A 19,866-nucleotide genomic window follows, 5' to 3' on the forward strand; every position below is an offset into this window, starting at 1 on the left:
GCCTTCTGCAGGTTGTGCTGTGTGTGTGAGCTGCCAGGGATGGAGCTGCTCCTCGGTGACATCCACCCCACAGAGCTGCAGCACGCAGTCCTTTCTCTGCATGGTCCCCACAGTTCATTTTTAATTTGTCCTTCCTTCAGCTTTCCTGCTCCTCCCATTCCCGTCTTTCCAGTTTTCTTACCCATTTGGGACTCCCCTACTCTCCCCTTTTAGCTCTTACTTTAACTCTGCCTTTGAAAAAACTTCTTATTCTGTAGTCTTCCTTTGCTCCTAGAACATAAACACCCTTGAAATGACCTCCCTAAACAAAGCCTGCATCCCTTCTCCCACCACTACCTACAAGCACCATGTTGATACCCACATGCTGTCACTCCTAAAGTAACATCAGGCAGGAGCCTAAATGGCAGAGCTGGGGAGCAAAGCATTGCCTTCTAAAACAGAAGTGGATCTGAGACCTGTTATAAAAAGAATAATCTGCATGGCTCCCAAGCACCACATTTCAGCTGAAGGCAGCCACAGGGAAAGTCTGCTTTCTCTGCAATAGGCTGAGCACTGTAGGTTCAGTGCAGAGCAAGGCTGTTGCGTACGGTTCCTTTGTTGTGAACGTGTCTGTCTCCACACCCTCCTAAGGTAACTGCTCTGAGCAGGGCTTTCTTAGCCAGTGTGAAAGCACTGACTGTCCAGGATTCACACTCTTTGAAACAAGCTGAAAGCAAACTGCTGAGCACACACCTTCAGTTCTTTAACCACGGTGTGGCTGGGGCATCACTGGTGGGAGGAAGAGGAGAACTCAACAGTGACTGGGAAGGGAGTGCAATGTCCTCAACACAGGAGAGCCCTGTGGATCAACTCTGCTTGCACATTCAGCTGATCAGGAAATGGTTGTATCTGTGGAGAATTTTGAATTTTTATGTGTCTGCATTTTGGTTGGAGGAGATCCTAGTGTATAAGGCTGTCTTGGCATTTTTGCTGCTAGTTTCTCTGTCTTCATTAATCTTTCCCATAGGATTAGAAGCAATAAAACCCACTTCGAAACTGAAAATGATTTCAAAATTCAGCAGAGGAACTCCAAAGGAGCTGGAATTTCACTTCAACTCCTGTTTTGCAGTTCAAGTTGACAGCATTCAAGCAGTTCAAGTATTAGCATCAGCCACACTTACATTTGCTTCCTTGCATATGCAAGCACTGCAGATTATGCAGATGACTGTACACTTTTGGTTTTGAAGATTCATAGAATTTGGGCTGGCTGAGGTATGGTTTTAAAGCCAGTTGACCAACTCTTCCCATCAGAGGAAAGCAGAACACAGACTTTTTGGTCATTACCAAGGTCAGGTGGGGGCCTTTCACCCCAGCACAGCAGCACAGCCTCACCAGCTGGTTGGGATTGCATCGTCCTGGAGAGCTCTCACTGCAGCCTCACCAGGGCTACAGCCAGATGTGATTCAGGTACCCCAGATGTGCTTCAGGTGCTCCCCAGACGTCAGGATGCAGGGGGAGCAAATGTACAGATATTTCCCTGAGGGCAGAAGGTGTGTAGGTGACCATGCACAAAGGTGGTGGCACTGACCTGCCATGACCGGCTGGGAGGGGCTGGGAGGGCACAGGTCACACTAAGGTGAGGCAGGGGAATGGGCAGGAAAGGGGATGGCCAAGGAGCTTGTGCAGCTCTTCATATTCCCCATTTGCTTGCAGCCTTGGCGTAGGAGAGGGTGGCTGGGTGGAGGCATGACAGACCCTTCCAGCCACATCTTCACGGGACACAGCAGCCTGGGTGTGAAGGATCCCTCACTCTTTAGCTGCAGACACCAGGAGGGCACAAGAAGGCAGCTCTCCCTGCAGCACATCCCATTTGTCTCTGTGTTTCCCCAGTGCTTGTTCAAACAGCACCAGCAGCAGAGGCAGTGGCCCATCCCCACACAGCAGCAGTCCAGTCTTGATACCTTCTCCTCCTTCCTGGTCCTTTCCCTGGCTGCTTCCAGGGAGCCCTGGTAAGACAAGGCAGCCAGCAGCATGCACAGAGCAAATGATGCAGTCACAGTCTGCATCCACATCCTTACTGCTCCCTGGTGACCTCATTTTCTGGGTGTAGCTCAGAGTGCATAAACCACAAAAAAAAAAAAAAAAAGGGATAGGGAAGGGAGGAGAAGAGATAGAGAAGAAGTTGCAGAAAAGCAGAAATAAACGCTGTAGTTTTGAAAATGCCTGTGGAAAAACCCAGCTGGCTCATTGTCCTCACTTTTGTAACAGTAACATTGATCCTATTTCACCATCCCACAAGCACATACTCTTTCTGATAGCTTTCTTGTTTAAAAAAGACATATATCCAGATAGGCTGCACAATACCACTGCCTTCAACCACGTTTACCAGTTTACATTACTAAGAATCTGGATTTTGGTGTTTCATAGATTAGTGTGCTGACAGGTTGAAAAATGATAGAAAGGGAGCTATTACCCTTCTCCCACATTGCTCATATTTAAGACATTGCTGAGCACATTAATTGCACGTTGTTCCCAATAGATCAAGCTGAACTTTCATTTCTGAAATCTGTTTTTACTCCCAAACTGTTCCACTATTTGTGGAGTTTGGCAGTGAGTTTTACTCCTGCCGTACTCGCAAAAAAATCTGCATTACAAATCCCTGTCAACTGGCTGAACATAACCCCAAAGAGAAGGCACCTGCTCAGGAAAGCTGGCCTGTCCTCTTGAAAGCTGCAGCTTCATCAGCTCACAGCAATTAACCCTTCTGGGTGTGAAATCCATGGGATTCTGCAGACATGAGCACTTCTATTTTTCTCTCTTTTCTCTCCTCTCTGTTTGGGGAGCCCATGTTGCTCTCCCTGGCACCAGCAGCCCTCCCAGGATTTCACATGTGGGACCTGGCCTTTCACAGCAGAGGGAGGGCCACAGCCAGCTGGTGAGGAGCAGCTCTGCTCCTGCCCTTCCCTATCCCCATGGCCAGAGTGGGGATGCTCAGGTGCTCACACAGGGTCAAGTGGGCAGTGGGCAGGCAGAGGTGGGTACACAGCCAGGCAGCGCAATCCTTGCATCACACCTCATCCTTTTAGTGCCACATGAATTTGGGCCTCCTACACCACAGCAGGAGACAGCAGGACATTACCCAGTACTGGGTTAGGCACATTTCTGAGTGGCACCAATCTGCTGCCCACAGGCCAGCAGTAGGAAGCTGGTTTGGGGCATCCTGAAGTTACTGCCTGGGTGTGCAGTGTGGTCTAAAATCCACAATGTCCATGCAAAGCCAGGTTTGGCAAGTCTGGGGCATTTCCTGTGAAATAAATAATGGTCCATAGTTGTTTTAATGCTGCTATGATCAGAGTTCAAGCCTGTAAATATGCTGGGATACCAGAATTCAGAGTGTTAGAGTGTGCAGCATGCCAGAAGTAATTGTTTTCCTTCTGCAGCCCGTTATAGTCAGATGTTGAGGAAATGATTTAATATTTCTGAACATGTTGTGATTTCATCATTTGATTCAGCAAGGGAAGTTTGAGAAGTCATGTAAATGAAGATAAACTTTAAATATGCTCTTAGGAGTTTATTTGCCACGCTGAGTTTTTTCAATAGCAGTGCTGTACAGCATACGCCAGCCCTGGGGACATTCATGTCTCCAGATCCAGGCAAAAGTTGCAGCGGTGACAGGGGGCTGAAAAAGCTTAACCTACATGTGGTTTGCAATGGGAAGAGGCAGTCTCAGGAGGTGAGAAAGAACTGAGGATGAGCATGCTTCCTCATGAGGGGAAGAAGTGGTGCAGACATTGATCTCCTGTCTGGTGACCAGTAAGAGGACCAAAGAACAGCATGAAGCTGGGTCAGGGTCGGTTTAGGCTGGATATCAGGAAAAGGTTCTTCCCCCAGAGGGTGTCTGGACACTGGAACAGACTCCCCAGGGAAGTGGTCACAGCACCAAGCCTGAAAGAGTTCAAGAAATGTTTGGACAATGCTCTCAGGCACATGGTGTGACTCTGGGGATGGTGCTGTGCAGGGCCAGGAGCGGGACTCAGTGATCCTTGTAGGTCCCCTCCAGCGCAGGGTGTTCTGTGACTCTGTGAGCAGCACAGCTCAGGACCCACACACAGTCCCGAGTCTGTGCCAGAGGCCATGGGTTTGTGCCCTGCTGCTCATTCCCAGCCCCACTGGAGCACTCTGCTCCACAGGCCAGTGTGAAGTAGGCAGAGCCCTGAGAAAAAAGGCGCAGATCTGCAGAATTTCACAGGCAGCACTGCCTTCCCAGAGCGGAGCAGAGGAACGCGCAGTTATCTCCTAAGCATGGGAAGTTTACACAAGGCATGTTTGGATACTCAATCTGACTTTAACTAGCTGACTTTGTGAAACACACCTAAAATGTGAAGGAAAGCGGAGCTCACAGGGTGCTATTTCTTCAAACCCTTTGTCCTGAAGCCCTCTTCCCTTGGATGACACACAGGGCTCAACAGCAACAGAAAAAGTACTGACAACTCAGAGAGAATTCTTAAACAAAAAAAAAGAAAACCTGGCACAAGGAGCATTGTTTATATTTTTCCTAACATTTATGTATTTTAAAATAAAAAATGACAGGCAGTGGATGCTGTATATTATGAGCCATGTGAGTGATGACCACTTTTACACAAACTAAGGAGAACAAAAAAAAAAGTCTAAAAATGTTTAAAAACCAGCTCTGCCTCCTGTGAAGTGTAAAGCAGAGACTAATTTAAGACTGCTTTTAAAGAAGAAAACCCAGGCCTGGAGATGGAACACTGCCTAGAGAATAATTAAAGGTTAAGCAACACAATTTATTGATGAGAAGACAGGTGAAAACAGCAGAACTGCAATCAAAATATATTTTTAAATTCCATAGCATAGCTGGTTTTCTAATAATGTACTTTGAAATGAACAAATGGGTGTAAAACCAGCTACTGAGCACTTTCAGCCACCTCCAGTGTTGTTGAGGTTCAACTCAACCCGCTTTGAAGGAAGCACAGGCCACCTAAATATACCTCCTTTAAAACACATCAGCCCTTGCCTATATGCAAGGTAGAGACTTCATCCAGCGCATTCCACCGTCTGTTTTGGTTTGTGCCTTGCCCACACACTTGGTGTGTTTTTAAATACAATTATAATATTTACTAAATAGGTCTGACAAATAACTCTTAGTTTATAATCTGGTTTGTTTTCTGTAAATATTCACCGAGGGAATCTGGCCGGTGATGACTGGCTTCGGCTGAGCATCTGAATCACACAGCGCTGCTTCCAGTTGGAGGCTGCACAGACCTGATTGCTGGAACAGCGTTTCTGGGACAAATACAGACCTTTCCAAGCTTCCCTTTATTTCCCCATAATTTGTTTGTTTTCTGGTTGCATTCTGACAGCTCTCCCAGTGCAGCAGACACTCTCTGCTCCTGCAGGAGCCCTGGCAGCCCGCCGTGGTACCCGGCTCTCCCCTCCGCCCGTGCTTCTGTAAGAGCTGGGTGTTAGTGCTGCACAATGCCTGCCCTGACCAGGCGTGGCCAGGGTAAGAGCTCTGGGGGCAGCCTGCCTTCCCCCCAACAGGGGCTTTCACCATGACTGCAGTCACCAGCAGATATTTGCTCCCTGGCTGGAGAAAAATCAGTTGAGGGTAGCCTGTGTGCAACCCACAAAAGCCAGGCTAGACCCATGAAGGGAGAATTCATCTTCTGATGTGGTTGGTAGAAATACTGCTCATAAGTCCAGAGGCAGATTTCCTTTATTCACATAATTTCTTCATATCATGTTTCCATTTTTGGGAATCTCTGAATTTCTCAAAGCTTCCTGTCAAGAGAAGGACCTGGCCCCCTCGGAGCAAATGGGAGCGTTGCCATTTACATCAGTGGGGTTTAAATGTCACCACAAAGGCCGGGTGGTTCCCGTGGGACTGATTTCAAGCCAATACGTAGATCCGAGAGATCTTTGAGTCTGTGTAGCTTGGAGCAGGCAATTAAATCAGTGCCCCCCTCCACATGCCTAAAACCAGAGCTCATCTGGATACTATATAGCTGCTGTTGTGAGATTGGACCTATTCCTATTTTTCTTTCTATCTTTGTCCATATGTGCAGAAAGGTTGATTCTTATTTTCAACAAAAGTGACCTGTTCTCTACGACAAGTCCTCCCACACATGTGCGCCTCCTCCCTGTTTTTCTGCCTGCCTCCCGCACACTTCCTTTCTCCAGGCAATTTTAGGAGTGAAATGAAGTGCAAAGGTCAAAGTCTTTGCAGCGTGTAGCCGTGAAGTCAATAAGGATGTAAAAAAGAACAGCCCAGCTGTGGCCCGAAGGGGCTGTGGAGGATACGGCTCTTTACTCCCGTGCACACCCAGATCAGCTGAGCAGGACACTGAACGTGGGGGCATTTCCTGAACCTTGTTGTTATGTTCAGGCAAAAGTGTGACAGCCTAAATATTTGCAGCTTTTATTCTGCTCCTGCTGACTACTCTGCTTTTCTTCATTAGGTCTGACAGCTTATTGTTGAACAGTTTTTTTTTTTTTTAAAGTGGTGTTGTGGTCCCTTACTAAAAGAGTCACTTTGCCCAATTTCCTGTTTATGCTGGAGCTGCAGCATCATGTGAGCACAGACAGTTGTAGATAGGCCGGCGACTGTTGCTGACCTCACACCACATGTTCAGTTAACAAGGTGAAACAGCAAAATTTGTTCTGTTTGTGTACAGAATACTGAGAAAACTGCCAGTTCCAAGTAAAATAGAGAGAGAGGGACTCCTGATAGCCTGAGGCAGGGCGCAATCTCCAGGCAGTTCTTTCTAGTCTTTAACTGCTTTGCACATCTGTATTCACATTGTGTTTGCAAATGACAAGAAAGGGGATTAGCCCCAACTCTCCTTCTTTCCTTAGCAAAGCAGGTTTGGAGTCCTTCCATAAAAGCTATTAGTTTAGCAAATTTGCTCAAAATTTGTCCAAACTTCAGTCCCTTTGGTATATACATTTTCCTATACTTGTTTCCAAAAATGACTGAAGACTCCTGTGACTTAGCTAGATTCAGTTATTCAGCAGACGCTTATATCCAGCATTTGTATTTCAGAATTGTTGTTTCTTAACCTGGGAGCAACCTATTTTTCATTAAGATCTCAAAGATCCATGCAGAGTCTTCCAAAAATCCTACAAGACCGTGCAAGACTTGTGGATTAAAGCCCTTCTAAGAAACCAAAATTTACCTCTATTCAAGATTATAACTTATTACTGAAGTTACTACTAAAGAATTAATTATGAACAATTCAGGGGGATCTTAAGAGTTTCCAGGCCATTTTACACAAGCATTTTTTATGTAAAAGTCGGAATTCCTATCAGGCAACTTAAAGCTTCAGCAGCATTTTTTCCACTAACAGAAAACACAGCTAATAGTTAAATCCAGGAAGACCTGTGTCAGTGTATTAAGCTTCTCCTTTCACTCTCTTTTCAACTTGTTTCTGTAAAAAGCCCAATCCTGCATCCTGAGAAATCTGAATTTTATTTTTTAACTGACCAGAGGAGTGGCACCAAGCCAGACCAGCAATTCTCTGTCCATCGACCTCTGCCACCATATGCAGGAAAAAAAGGGTTTCAGATGCAAAAGTGTCACTTCAGATTGGCTGCAGCCAAACGCACAGATGGGAGTGCATCCCTGTGGGTCTGTGGAGAAGCAGCCTGATGATCAGGAACACAGTGTAGCTTCAGAGGCAGGTGTATCCTGTGACAGGTGAGCAAATCACAACATATGGAGGCTGTAACCATCATGTACCAGTTGTCAAGTGCTTTAGGATTCAAAGGTGAAAAAAGGCACTCCAGAAACTTAAGCTGCATTCAGGGTGATAACAATGTCATTTTAAATACTACATATAAACATGCTGTGAGGGAATATGGAACTAAAACTCTTGGCCAGCTGGCGAGGCTGTAAACATCTTCATGTAAAGAGTCCTGCCTGTAAGTCTTCACTGTCAGGGAGCTTAAATGCTTGCAAAAATGTAGCTGCAGTCAGAAGGTGTCGTTTGAGGGGCAGCTTAAAGCAATTAATGTTTCACTGTGCCTGCTCTTGGGAAGGAAAATTGTCCTGGAGGAGCAGAGGGCTCTGGGTGGGAGGAGGTCCTTGGATGGCAATAATCACTCCAGGGCTGTCTTCTGCTGCTGGGAACTGTGCTCTGAGCTGTGACATGTTCTATATCCCCACAAAGTGAAAAAGAAAGACAAAAGGAAACAGAGGGTATGAGGATGCTCATGAGGGTGTTCATGATGTGAGTCAAGTCCAACCGTGGTGCCCTGGCACTTGGGTACCCCCTGCCTGGCATCACAGGCTGCAGGGATACAGGTGGGACAGGGTGCACCTGCCTGCCCAGGGTGGGGGCAAGGTCAGCTGGCCAAAATCAGCTTCCCTCCACCCAGGGCTTTGGTTCACCCATTGATGAGAGTTGGCAGTCCAGTGGAAGCGCTGGCAGCCCAGATGGATGGTGGCCATCCTGGGGCCAAGGCTATTCCCAGCCCTGTGCAGATATCACACCACAGCTGACTTTCTTTTCCTTAGCCTGATTTTTCATCAGTTCTCCAGATCGATTTGGGCACAGCTTTACAGTGATGCTGAGTCACAAAAATTCCAGTTGTTTCCTGAAAGTGAGTGAGACCGTCTTTTTACCATCTTGTTAGTCCCAATGAACCACAGCCAAGTGCAGCTGGGAAGTTACTTCATTTTTTTTTAATACCAACTGTGCCTTTTTCCTGGCACCCCACAGATGCTGTCAGGATTGCCGGCTGGCCCTGGTCCCTTGGTGCTCCTGACAAACCCCCCTCGGCCACAAGCCTCTCCCTGAGACGTGCAGCCCTCAGGGCATGGCTGGGCTCCTGCCCTGGGGTGGCATCAGTGCTAATTTCATACTGACTGATCCTTGTACTTTCTATAAATGAGCTCAAAGAGGCCTGCACATATTTGCAGGGCAGCTGTTCACAAGGAAAGCTCCACGCTTTCAACACCTCTGCTGTCAAGATAGGAGGAAGAATAGAGGTGGGATGCCCTGGGCTGGCAGTGGGGAGGGCAGCTCATTGACTCCATGCCTGTTGCAGGATGCCACTGTTAAAGAAACACATTGAAAATGGATTGCCATCCTGCCACCACTTCTTGGGTGTTTTGCTGGTGCGCGTTTCACAGGCAAGGCTTTGTCTGCCCAGAGACACATCCGTAGCCTCGGGACAGTGGTGAGCACTGAGATCTGTCAAGTGTCGGGGTGACACTGAGGTCCTGCCTGCCCCACACACCTCAGGGCAGGACCCTGTGAGGCCATTTGACATATTTCAGCCCCCCTGGGTGAAGTGGAGCTGTGGTGGTTTTCTGCTGTGGCAGTATTTGTTGTAGCTGGGATCAGCCAGTGAGCTTTTCCCCATAGCAAGATCTTGTGGGATGAGATACTCCATCAGCATCTCCCCCTGCAAACTCCAGGGACCCACGTGGGCAGCATGACCACAGCACCCACATTTCTTCCTGTGGGAGAGCCCCTTGACACCAACCTACCAGGAGCCATGGGGAAAGTGAGGAGAGCACAGTGCTGCTCCCCTTCAGCCCACAGAGTCCTGTGAGCAATCCCTACCTGCAGGAGGAGCAAAGGGACGCTGTGCCACCTTGCCAGTGTCCTCAGGGGAAGCCTCCCATCAAAATGACGGTGAGAAGCACAGTGCTTTACTGCTCTTATTAAAGAACAGGGCTCATGAGTGAAATGATATTTCTTCATCCAAGTGTCTGGCTCCTTTCTCCCTTCCCAAAATGAAGTGGTTTCATTATTGATTTTACTTTCAGAACTTGTTTTCTTATTTTCTGCAAGTATTTTAAGAACTTAAAATTCCCAAGTTTTTGGGTCACTCTGACTTTGACCCTTCACGCCAGAACAAACCCATTAGAGTTACAAAGAATCTTCATGTTTATTAGATAGCAGTGACTCATTCTGGTGCAGATATTTGTTTATGTAAAGCACCATAAATATTATGGATTAGGATGTAGAGCAGGCAATGGGAATGTGTGTAGGTTAGCAGGCAACATATGACTCGGGGATTTTTTTCTCCATTTTTAAATTGCGTGTCATTTTTTCTTCACAAACCACAGATTTCTTCATGTAAAGAAACAGAAACAAAGGACACCTCTCTGCTTCTACAGGATGTCCTCTAAGGTGCTTTATTACAAAGCTCTCATTGCACTTAAAGTGCAGGAAATTTTCTGACTGGTGTTTTTAGTCAATTAACGTAGCTGTATCACCTTGAAAGGAAGAAGGTATTTCCCATTGCACTGCACACCCGTCATGTCTCCTCCGAGGGCTCATGCTGACTTTCTTGAAAAAAGATTCATGTAGAGTCATTCTGAAACTTACCAAGGTGAGAAAGAAAAGTGACTCAATAAAGGACCATGATGTAGCAGATGGAAATCCAGTGTTAGGCTGCAGCCTGTCCTGATCTCGTTGTGTGATGGCCCTTTGCACAGGATGGGCCAGACCATTTGTGCCAGTCTGTGTGGAAAGTTGTTTTGTATGGAAACACTGGTTAGCTCAGAGCTTTTTCCCACCAGAGCTGAGCCCTAGCCTTGAGAAAGCAGAGATGCAGTGGGCATGAACAGGCAGGGGAAGGATGCCTTTCCAGCACCACTGGGAATGCCCCTCAACTTCAGGCACCCAACCAAAGGGAGAAAAATGACTGCAAAAAATATCTTATTCTATTCTCTAGGTTAAATAGAATTACATGCCTGTGGAGGCAGAGGAAGGGACTAAGGGAGGAGTCTCCCTCTCTGAAATTGAGTATTTATTGATTTTTCTTTCCCAGTCATAAACTATGAGTTTCAGCCTCTCACTCCTGACGACATTTGTGAGAGCTGAGTTGAAAATAAGGGAGACAAAATCCAAGAGTAGCATTAAACCAGTGAGTGATGGGCAATGAGCTCATCTGCTCCCAGAGTGCTCCACAGGGACACACTGGAAGGGAGAAGCAGGCAGCCTCATCAGGGAGAGATTAATTATGCAGAGCTGATGGGTGCTGCAGACCAACAGCCACAACTGAAAACAGCAAAACCATAACTCCAACTGGGGGACAGTCTGGTTGGTTTAAGAGGTCTTTTCCATCTGATTTCTGTGAGTGAGTAAATCAAGTGTTATTACCGAGCACTGCAGGCTGCCAAGGCAGGAGCCTTTCTGCAAGGCTTTCGCAGTCCAAGGAGCATGTGCTGCATGGGACTGGCCCTTTACTCTGGAAAGAGTGGCACAAAGAGCTCCCAACAATGTTCCCTTTGAACATGAGGATGTTTGCTGGGAGCTGGTCCCGACTCCTTGCAGATCCCTCTTGCAGGGACAGTGCTCTGCAGCCCTGACACCTCCCACTCTGTGCAGGCAGGGAACCTCTGCTAACATATATGGTCTTAGTGGGCTCAGAATCAGCTGCTTACAAACCTGTCTACATATGAATTTTAACTTCCTCTTTTGGGCCATTTATAGCAAATGCTATAAAGTTCCGCTTAACTTCTTTTTTCCACAGGAATTGTTTAAAAACTGTTCTTTAAAAAAGACAAGCTGTGAAAATTTGTCTCAAGTACTGGCACTCTTGTGGGACTGTCATCCTGCAGCTCTGCTAGTTCTCTTGCCCCAAGGGTGGTGGATTAAGACATGGGCTCACAGTGAGAGGCAGGAGGAATGGCACTGAAATTCACAGCCCTCAACTAGCTGTGGGAGAGAAGCCATACCAAACCCTTCTCCAGTGGGATTTGCTGCTTTCCCCTCTCCAAGGGATTTTGTGGGGTGAGAGCAATCCCAAATAGTCAAGCCTTTTGAAGTCATCCCCATCACTGAGCTCTCAAACTCTTCTTTGAGTTCCAGAGGCCCTGCAGCAGGCCTGGGGACCAGCATATGTCCTGTGCCAGCAGCACAGCTGCGAGGCCACGAGGCAGGCGAGGAACCAGCACACAGCCACCCTTCTTTCTGCTTCCCCCTGCCATCCCCTTTGCTGCATTCTGTAAAATGAAGATTATCCTCATGGGGGAGTTGTAAGCATTAATATAGCTGGTCAAGAATTTCATGTTCGTTGGTTGTTCTGTGTTTTGTTGTTAAAATCAGAAAAAAATCAAAACCCACAGGGCAATTTACATTTCAGGCCAATTTACCTCACTGAGCTTGTATGTCCTCTAATAAATTATTTAGATCTTAAATACTGGATATGTTGTACAAACAAACGAGAACATGGTCGTCGGGCAGAAGGTAAGCGATGAAGGTCCTGAGCTAAACCTTTTCAGCTCTCATTCTGCCTTGTTCACTAGCCAGCTGCTTTTCAGCTCAGAATAGGTTTGCTCGTGGCCTGTTTTGTCTGGCACTGCTGAGGTAGATCAAATGCTCATATGTAAGAGCAGCCCTCTAAACCTCACACCACTCATGCAGCAGAAGCAGAGACATCAGATTGTGGAAGGAGCAATCTCTTTCTTAGAAACCCTACTGAAATGGAAACAGAGCTGTTCCTCTCTCTTTCAGATGTGGCTCTGGAATTCCCAAAGTCAAAAATTCAGGAGCAAGACGAAAACACTGATAGCTTGTGTTACACAAAGGAATGTGCTGGCAGCCAACCAATGCTGCTGCAAATTCTTTCTTTCTTTTGGCATCGAACTGTTTCACTTAAGAAGGGCAGATGAAAATTGTTCTAGATTGATGTTGGCTCTTGTCTGATGGTAGCTGTGTTTCTCTGATACAGCCTTCTCTCTAGTGGCCACAAAGCTTTGGAGGACATGTATACTTCCAATCATCCTATCACTCCTTCATCAAGAAAATAATCATTTCAGGAGGCCCCCAAATGAATGTAATAGTTTGGATGCAATATTCTGGATGCATAGAACCTTTTCATAGTGTGATTGAGTAGCCTAGGCTGAATTCCAGGAATCAGTACCTTATTGAAGTATATACTTCATCTCAGCCATGGGAGTGCAGTCTTCCACCCTTAAATTGATCCACATTCTCTTGTAAATTTGGCAGCATGTGCAGCTCCAGACTAAATACTGGCAGATATTATTGGCTCTGATCAGCTGAAATAAATCTCTCCTCACCACAGCCCTGCCAGTCTGGCCCTGCTGCCTCCTCAGGTGTCCCCACTGGCCTCAGCCACTGCAGGGGCTCGAAGGTGCTCTCCTAGCCTGGTACCAACACCCTCAGCAGACAGGGGGACAGTCCTGTAACAGGGAAAGGAGGAGGCAGCCTTGTGACTGGGAAATGGTAAAAAGGAAACTACTGAGAATGTACAACTGTGTAAAAGCCACTGCGCTCTGCCGTGGGGCTGGGGTGGGCACTGGAGAGAGGCACGAGTGCCTGCCCTGCAGACGGGGCCTGTGGGGTGCCAGGCACCCTCTGCACCAGCATGTATGAGCTATTGGGGCCCTGAGAGACAAAAGCTGCTGCTGCTGTCTTGTCTGGCCAAGGCTTGTCACTGCTGGGCTCCCAGTGACCCCAGTGTGCTGCATCTCCTTACCCCAGGGAAAGGAGGTACACAGCAGATTGCAGGCAAATGCCAGGAAAATGAGGAGAGGATATTTGACTCAGAGATAACAGCTTCCTGCTGAAAGGTGTGCCACAACCAAAACCCCTGCTTTGTCTGTGCCACAGGACAGGGTGAGTCCTGTGTATGGCAATGGCAAACCTGCTCCTGTCCACTTGCAGGCATGCTGCAAGTGGCTCAAAAACCCTGTGCATTATCACTCAGCATTGTAGGATAAGGAAAAGGGTTTTGGAGCCAACATTTTGTGGGTAAAGGCACATACTGGGGAAAGTTTCAGAATGGAAATTAATCTGGGGAGACAGTGATGGGACTGGATATGTCAAATGTGAGAGGATGTGCAAAAGATAGTCTTTCAACCCCACTCATGCAGGTGACTGTGTCATGTCAGCAGCTGATGCCACTTTTTCCTTAGAAAGTGGAGGACAGGAAAAGGAGCCTGGAGAGGTGAGGTGTGAATGCACTGTGTGTGGGGGGATGCAGTTTGATGGTACAATGAAGCTGATGTTATAAGCAAACACCCAAGGAAGAGGCGGTCCCATCCCTTCCCATCTTTCTATGCCCTCCCTGGTGCTGGCCTGCCTGTGTCCAGCCAAGGCTGGATGCTGGGGCAGTGGGCTGGCAGCACTCCCCATTTCCCAGTGCTGGATGAGGCAGTGTCCACTGGTTTTGCTCCCTCAGACGTATCTTTGGTGTCAGGCATAGAGCACCCCTGGCACAGGGCAGCAGGTGAGCTCGCCAGGTGGTTCCAGCAGAGTCCCCATTGTCCTCTGCCACTGCCACCCTGCCATGGCACCTGACTTCAAGAAGGGTTGAGTGTTTAAATGTCTGTGAAGATCTGAGTATGCAAATGTTGGTTCACCTGCACTGCTGGCTCAGGCTGTCATCCCTCGGTGCCTGTCCCTCCCCTGTGCTCCAAGTTCAGCAGTGGGTTGGCAGCATGGGCAGGTATTTGCTTCGGTCCCTGCAGCTCCATGAGGTTCTGAGCCCATTAATGTTTGGGGCACTCCACAGTGGCAGCCAAGGGCTGTCAGCTTGTTGGAGCTTGTGGTATCACCAAGGGGCAGTTCCTCTGTCTCACTCCACCCCCACTTCCCTGAGTGTTTCTACAGTCCCTGTGTAACCCCCACAAGAAAAATCTACTTGTCAGCTGCCCAGGGGCTGCCTGGGCCCCACTGTGAGCCTGGGGAAGGTGCTGAGGGCCACCCTGTGGGAGATGGAGTGGGGGGCCCACCCTTCCCAAGGGCAGTGCAGATTTGGGCAGCTATCTGGCACTGTTTCCCCTCAGCCCTGTTCTCACGGCGGCTCAGCTGTGATAGCCGGTGTTTTCTCTCAAAGACTCAGCCCTGCTCTCCTCTCCCATCATGAGCCACTCTGACCAGGCACCTCTCCCTCTCCAGTCTCACAGCACCAGCCCAATGATAAACCTGATCAAATTGTGTATTTACAGAGAAACAGGTCAGCAGGCAGCTTCTCAGGGTTAGACCCAAACCAGCAGAGCCACAGCCCCTCACACGCACCACAGCCAGCCTTTGTCTCCTAATGGAGGCACCACAGGCTTTTCCACAAAGCACAGCAGCAATTTTCTCCTTTATCTCACCAGCTGCCCAGGTTGTGCTATACACAACCCACACACTTCTTTAGAATCATGAAAATCAAAATGCTTGGAAACAGGATCAGGTACTGGGCTGTGCTGCCTCAGCGTGTTGTAGCAGCCACCAGCAGGTAGCCCTGACCTCCCACTTTTCCCCAGCTGCCAGCTAGGGCACCAGGCAGACAGCTGCCTACCCCATCCCCTCCCTCCTCAGCTTGCTCAGATGCAGGTGACTTCTATCCAATTTCCATCAGCAGGAACCAGGTGTATTTAAGCTGCAGGGCTGGCAGCTTTGTTAGGGGGTTGGTTTTGTTGTTTGGGTCTTTCTGCTTACTGCCTTAGCAGCCTGCTTTTCTAGGAGGCAAAGGAGCAGCTCTAGTTTGTCTCACAACTGAAGTATTTCTCTTTGGTTGTTTAGGGGTGGGAGTGTGTTAGGAAATGAGGCTTTCTGTCCTGATCCATCTGTGGGGGGTGCCTTGAGCCTGTGCAGGATTTGGATTGCAGGAGACAGGGATTTGGGCTCTTTTCAGTACTGTGCATGAGGTACCTGCTGGCCCATGTTCCAGTGTTGTATCTGGCTAGTCCAGGAATTTTCTTCTCCATTAAACATTTTTCTTTTGTTTCTGTTTCCTGTGTATGTTTCTCTTTTTCCCTGGCATCCACAAGATTAGAGTTGTCTAAGATATATCAGTAACCTGTTATCTCTAGCTACTTCCGACAGAGATCAAATCGCTTTCAAACTTCAATAGATCAATGGTGGCAAGACTTAATTTTCTTTGTGCAACATACTTTGTACCTCATCTCTGCTTCCTGTTTATTCCTGGTGTGATGCCCTAGTCTGTAAGCACCTGTTGTACACAGGCTTGCTCAGCCTTGCAAGAGCTTTTTCTGGGATATTTCATTCTCTGGTCTCTGAAGAATCATTTGCTTTCAAAACAGATTGAGGTACTGACAGGCTGAACAGACTTACTTCTTAGATAAATTTTTGGGTGAATATTGACAGACACTGAAAACTGGCTGCACTGTGAGAAAAAAATTATTTGGAGTACAAAAAGAAATGCTTTTTCCTGACTTAATGATTGTTGATATTTTTTTGTTGTTCATTTTTGCTATCACCATGCCTGTGGGAAGTTGGCATCAGCAAAACCTGTAGTGCCTGGATTATCTTAAACTGTGCCAGTAAGGACTCTTACATCTTACTGTAAGCAGTCTGAACTCAGTTATTTTGTCTTAAGATTGAATGGTTGCCTGTCTTTAAACTGACAGATCCACTCTTTGCAAAAGAAGTGTGATTTTTAACTCAAACACAAACTACCACCTGGATTTACATCATTGTGACAAAGTCCTTTTGCAAACAGTTCTTGGGTAAGATCCAGGTAGGGAGGTTGTGGTAGTGATTGTTTGGATGTTTTTTTCAGCAAACTTTTAACTCAGATGAAGGCAGGTAAAGCACCCCATGTCTGTGCAGTTCTTGGAGGTCCCTGGGCAGCATGTGAGCCCCTGCACCTTTCCCAGGTTTCCATCAGGGCTGAGGCAGCTGCAGCCTTACTTTTGGCTGCTCCCTGGCCTGGCTGGTTTGGGCACAACGTATCCAACAGCTTTTATGGAGTTCGGCAGGGGCAAAGGTCCTAATGTCTTATTTTGGCCTTTTTTCTGTGGGACAGAGATCAGGATTGATTTCTTCTGGCCCTCAGAGTAGGTGTATTGGTGACAGCTATAATCAACACAGAGGTGCTTATACTGTTGATGAACAAAAACAGCTGCAGAAGAAAAAAGGGAAAGTATATTATTTTGTTCCTAGGAACAGGCATATAGCTTTATAGAGTGATGCTGCATCTGCCAGGACTTCATTTAAGCCTGTATGGGACCCATACCTTCAGTAACAAGGGTCAGAAAACATCAGTGGTTGCCAGGCTTGTTTTAGGTTGACAGTGCCTGTGTAAATAATTGTCCTTTTGTAAGGTGCTGAAGTTTTCTGTTTAATTTTTAGCACTACAACTCCCTTACGGTTTGTTCTGGGCTTTCAGAAGTAATTGGCAGCTCATTAAAAGCTTTGCAATAGCACTGAAAACCATAGGAGGGAAGCTGCACAGGGTATCTAGAGCCCAGGGCTTTGCTGGGCAAAAGGCACTTGTTTCCAGGTATGCACAGTTCTCGGTATTTTCATTTTACAAAGAAAAATGTGTTATCTCCTCTATGGATGAGGTGGTGACCTATTGGATCATTTTGATTGCATCATGTTGGCAGGGTGAGGGGAAGGGAGAATCCTGCTCATCTTGACCTCCAAGGAACAACCCTCTGCCTCTTTTTCTATCTCAAATGCAAGCTTGATAGTAAGTGTACCAAATAAAAATCACAATTTGGCCAGCTTATCAAAACAGCTATAAAACCTGAAAGAAAATAAGCATGGAGCACAAGTCCTGTGAGGAGCAGCTGAAGGAACTCAGGTTGTTCAACCTACAGAAGAGAGTGATGAGGGAGGACCTTATTACTCCAGAACTACCTAAGATGAGGCTGTGGCCAGGTGGGGGTCAGGTTCTTCTCCTAGGTAATGAGCAAGAGGACAAGAGGAAATGGCCTCAGGTTGTTTCAGGGGAGGCTTAGTTTGGACATTAGGAAAAATTTCTTCACTGAAAGGGTGGTCAAGCACTGGAACAGGCTGCCCAGCGAATTGGTGAAGTCACTATCCCTGGAATACTTAAGAAAAAGTGCAGATGTGGTGTTAGGGGACATGGTTTAGTGATGGGTTTGGCAGTGCTGGCTTGACAACTGGATTCAACAAGCTGAGGGGTTTTTCAAACCCTGGTGCTTGTGTGTGGGCTGGGTGCTGGGGCATGTCTGGCACTAAGGCCCTGTCTGTGCCCTTGCAGGCCTGGCGGAAGCGCTGGTTCGTGCTGCGCAGGGGCCGCATGAGCGGGAACCCCGACGTGCTGGAATACTACAGGAACAACCACTCCAAAAAGCCCATCCGCATCATCGACCTCAATGAATGCGAAGTGCTGAAGCACTCGGGGCCCAACTTCATCAAGAAGGAATTTCAGAACAACTTTGTCTTCATCGTGAGAACCACCTACCGCACCTTCTACCTGGTAGCCAAGACCGAGGAGGAGATGCAGATCTGGGTGCACAATATCAGCCAGATCTGTAACTTTGGACACCTAGAAGATGGCACAGGTAAGATCACACTCATCTTGGAGGCTGGGAGAATGCCCAGGGGTGGCAGGAGCATAGACCTTGCCGTCAGACTGGGCTGGGCAGGTGGAAGTGGAGTGTGATTCCCATAGCTCCACACAGCACTGAGAGGCTGCTAAACCCTGACCTGAAAGTTCTCAGGGACCTCACTGCTGCAGGGTGGAAATACTCACTGACTGCTTGGTCTCACTTTGATGAAGCAACTCCTGCTAGAGCAAACAGCAGGTCCTTAATAAAAAAAGGTGCTGTTTATGTGAAAAGCTGACTGAGTGTTATCTTCTGGGGCGTTTATTTCATTACATGTCCTGTATTTATTTAGTTTGGCTTAATGTAAGACACCTGTTCCAGGAAAGCATCCTGCAAAACTCCCATTTTCTCAGGCTCTGCTGGATGTGGAATGTGCACAGACCTGGGTGTATATGCATGTACATAAATCAATGACAGAAACACTAAGCTGCCTTAGTCTGTTAATAAGAGAAAATAAAGAAAAGGCAGAGGATAGGAAAGCGTTAGAAGTGTGTGTCTAGACTTAGAGATGGTCCTGCCAGTGAAGCATAAAGGCAGCTCTTTTGCCAGGCCCTACACCTGGATATACTCAGCAGAGTGAATTTCTTGAAAAGCTGCCAAGAATTAACCACTGCAAGATGGATGTAGCCAGTAATTAAAGTCAGGACCTGTACCATCATTAACTTACCTTTTAAATGAGACAATCGGGCTCAGATAACAGCAATCTGTCTTTCCCTTGACAATTCCAAGGGGCAGATACAGCAGCAATTTGAGAGTTTCAGAGGAAGTGAGTCAGAATGAAGCCTTTCAATGTGATAAAAGGCAGTGGAAGAGTGGAAGAGGGTGGCCATGGAGGGACACGAGCCCTAGGGCAGTAATATGTCTGGGGATACGTAGTGTGGCCAGGCAGTTTATCCTTCCATGGTCTTTGTGCTGCTGCACTCAGAGAGATGCTGGTGTCTACAAGTGCTGCATGGCCACACCATTACCTAGCAACTTGATAGGAAACAAAAGGCTATGGGAAAGTTTTATTTCATTCTATCATGGTTCCTGGCATTGCTTAGCCTTCTTTTGAGTAGTGTCTTCTGAGGGAAATGGGAGTGGGAAGAACACTGCAGTGGTCCTGTTACAAATGTGATGTCTGTTCTTCTCCCATTCACTTCAGAAAAACCATGAAAACTTGCTGACAGATTTTTATGTGTCAGTACAAGCTGCCCATGAATACAAATTTCAAAGTAGGGCTGGTAGGGGTTGGAGTCTACCGCCCTTTGGAGCTTGGATGGAATTAGGGATATTCAGTAACCACCTTCCTTCTGCTCTAATTCCTAGTGTTGTTGACACTGGGTTACTGCTCTTGAATTTTTATTTCTGGTGCAGGATTATTTTAGATACAGTTTTACCAATTACTCTGAAATTAAGGTAAACCCTTCCATGCAAAATAGAAAAGAGAAAAATCATTTTTGCCTCTCAAATGTGCAGGCAGCCTTCTCCTGGCACTGTGTGAGGATGTTCATGGGGGATGTGATCTGTGCCAGAGGAGCTAAGACAATGGCTGTCCCAGGATGGATGCATTTATACTGGGAAATGCCTGT

General features: G+C 47.3%; 1 protein-coding gene across 7 annotated transcripts in view; it reads left to right on the plus strand.

Moving 5' to 3' along the window:
* The window catches only part of GAB3 (GRB2 associated binding protein 3), a 65,124-nt gene that overhangs the window by 27,177 nt on the left and 18,081 nt on the right, over positions 1 to 19,866 (plus strand). For 3 of the 7 annotated variants that reach the window (XR_011150935.1, XM_069015350.1, XM_069015351.1), the window contains exon 2: positions 17,947 to 18,250. Coding sequence is in view for 6 of the 7 variants with exons in the window: in XM_069015350.1 (XP_068871451.1) it covers positions 17,947 to 18,250 (304 nt within the window). In the remaining variant the exon portion in view is untranslated. Of the gene's footprint in view, positions 1 to 15,396; positions 16,022 to 17,066; positions 17,218 to 17,315; positions 17,410 to 17,946; positions 18,251 to 19,866 lie in introns of those variants that run through there. The other 4 variants (XM_069015352.1, XM_069015354.1, XM_069015353.1 and 1 more) reach the window with 4 other exon arrangements.

Source organism: Aphelocoma coerulescens, chromosome 4A (genome assembly GCF_041296385.1).
Source record: "Aphelocoma coerulescens isolate FSJ_1873_10779 chromosome 4A, UR_Acoe_1.0, whole genome shotgun sequence".
Classification (NCBI taxonomy): domain Eukaryota; kingdom Metazoa; phylum Chordata; class Aves; order Passeriformes; family Corvidae; genus Aphelocoma; species Aphelocoma coerulescens.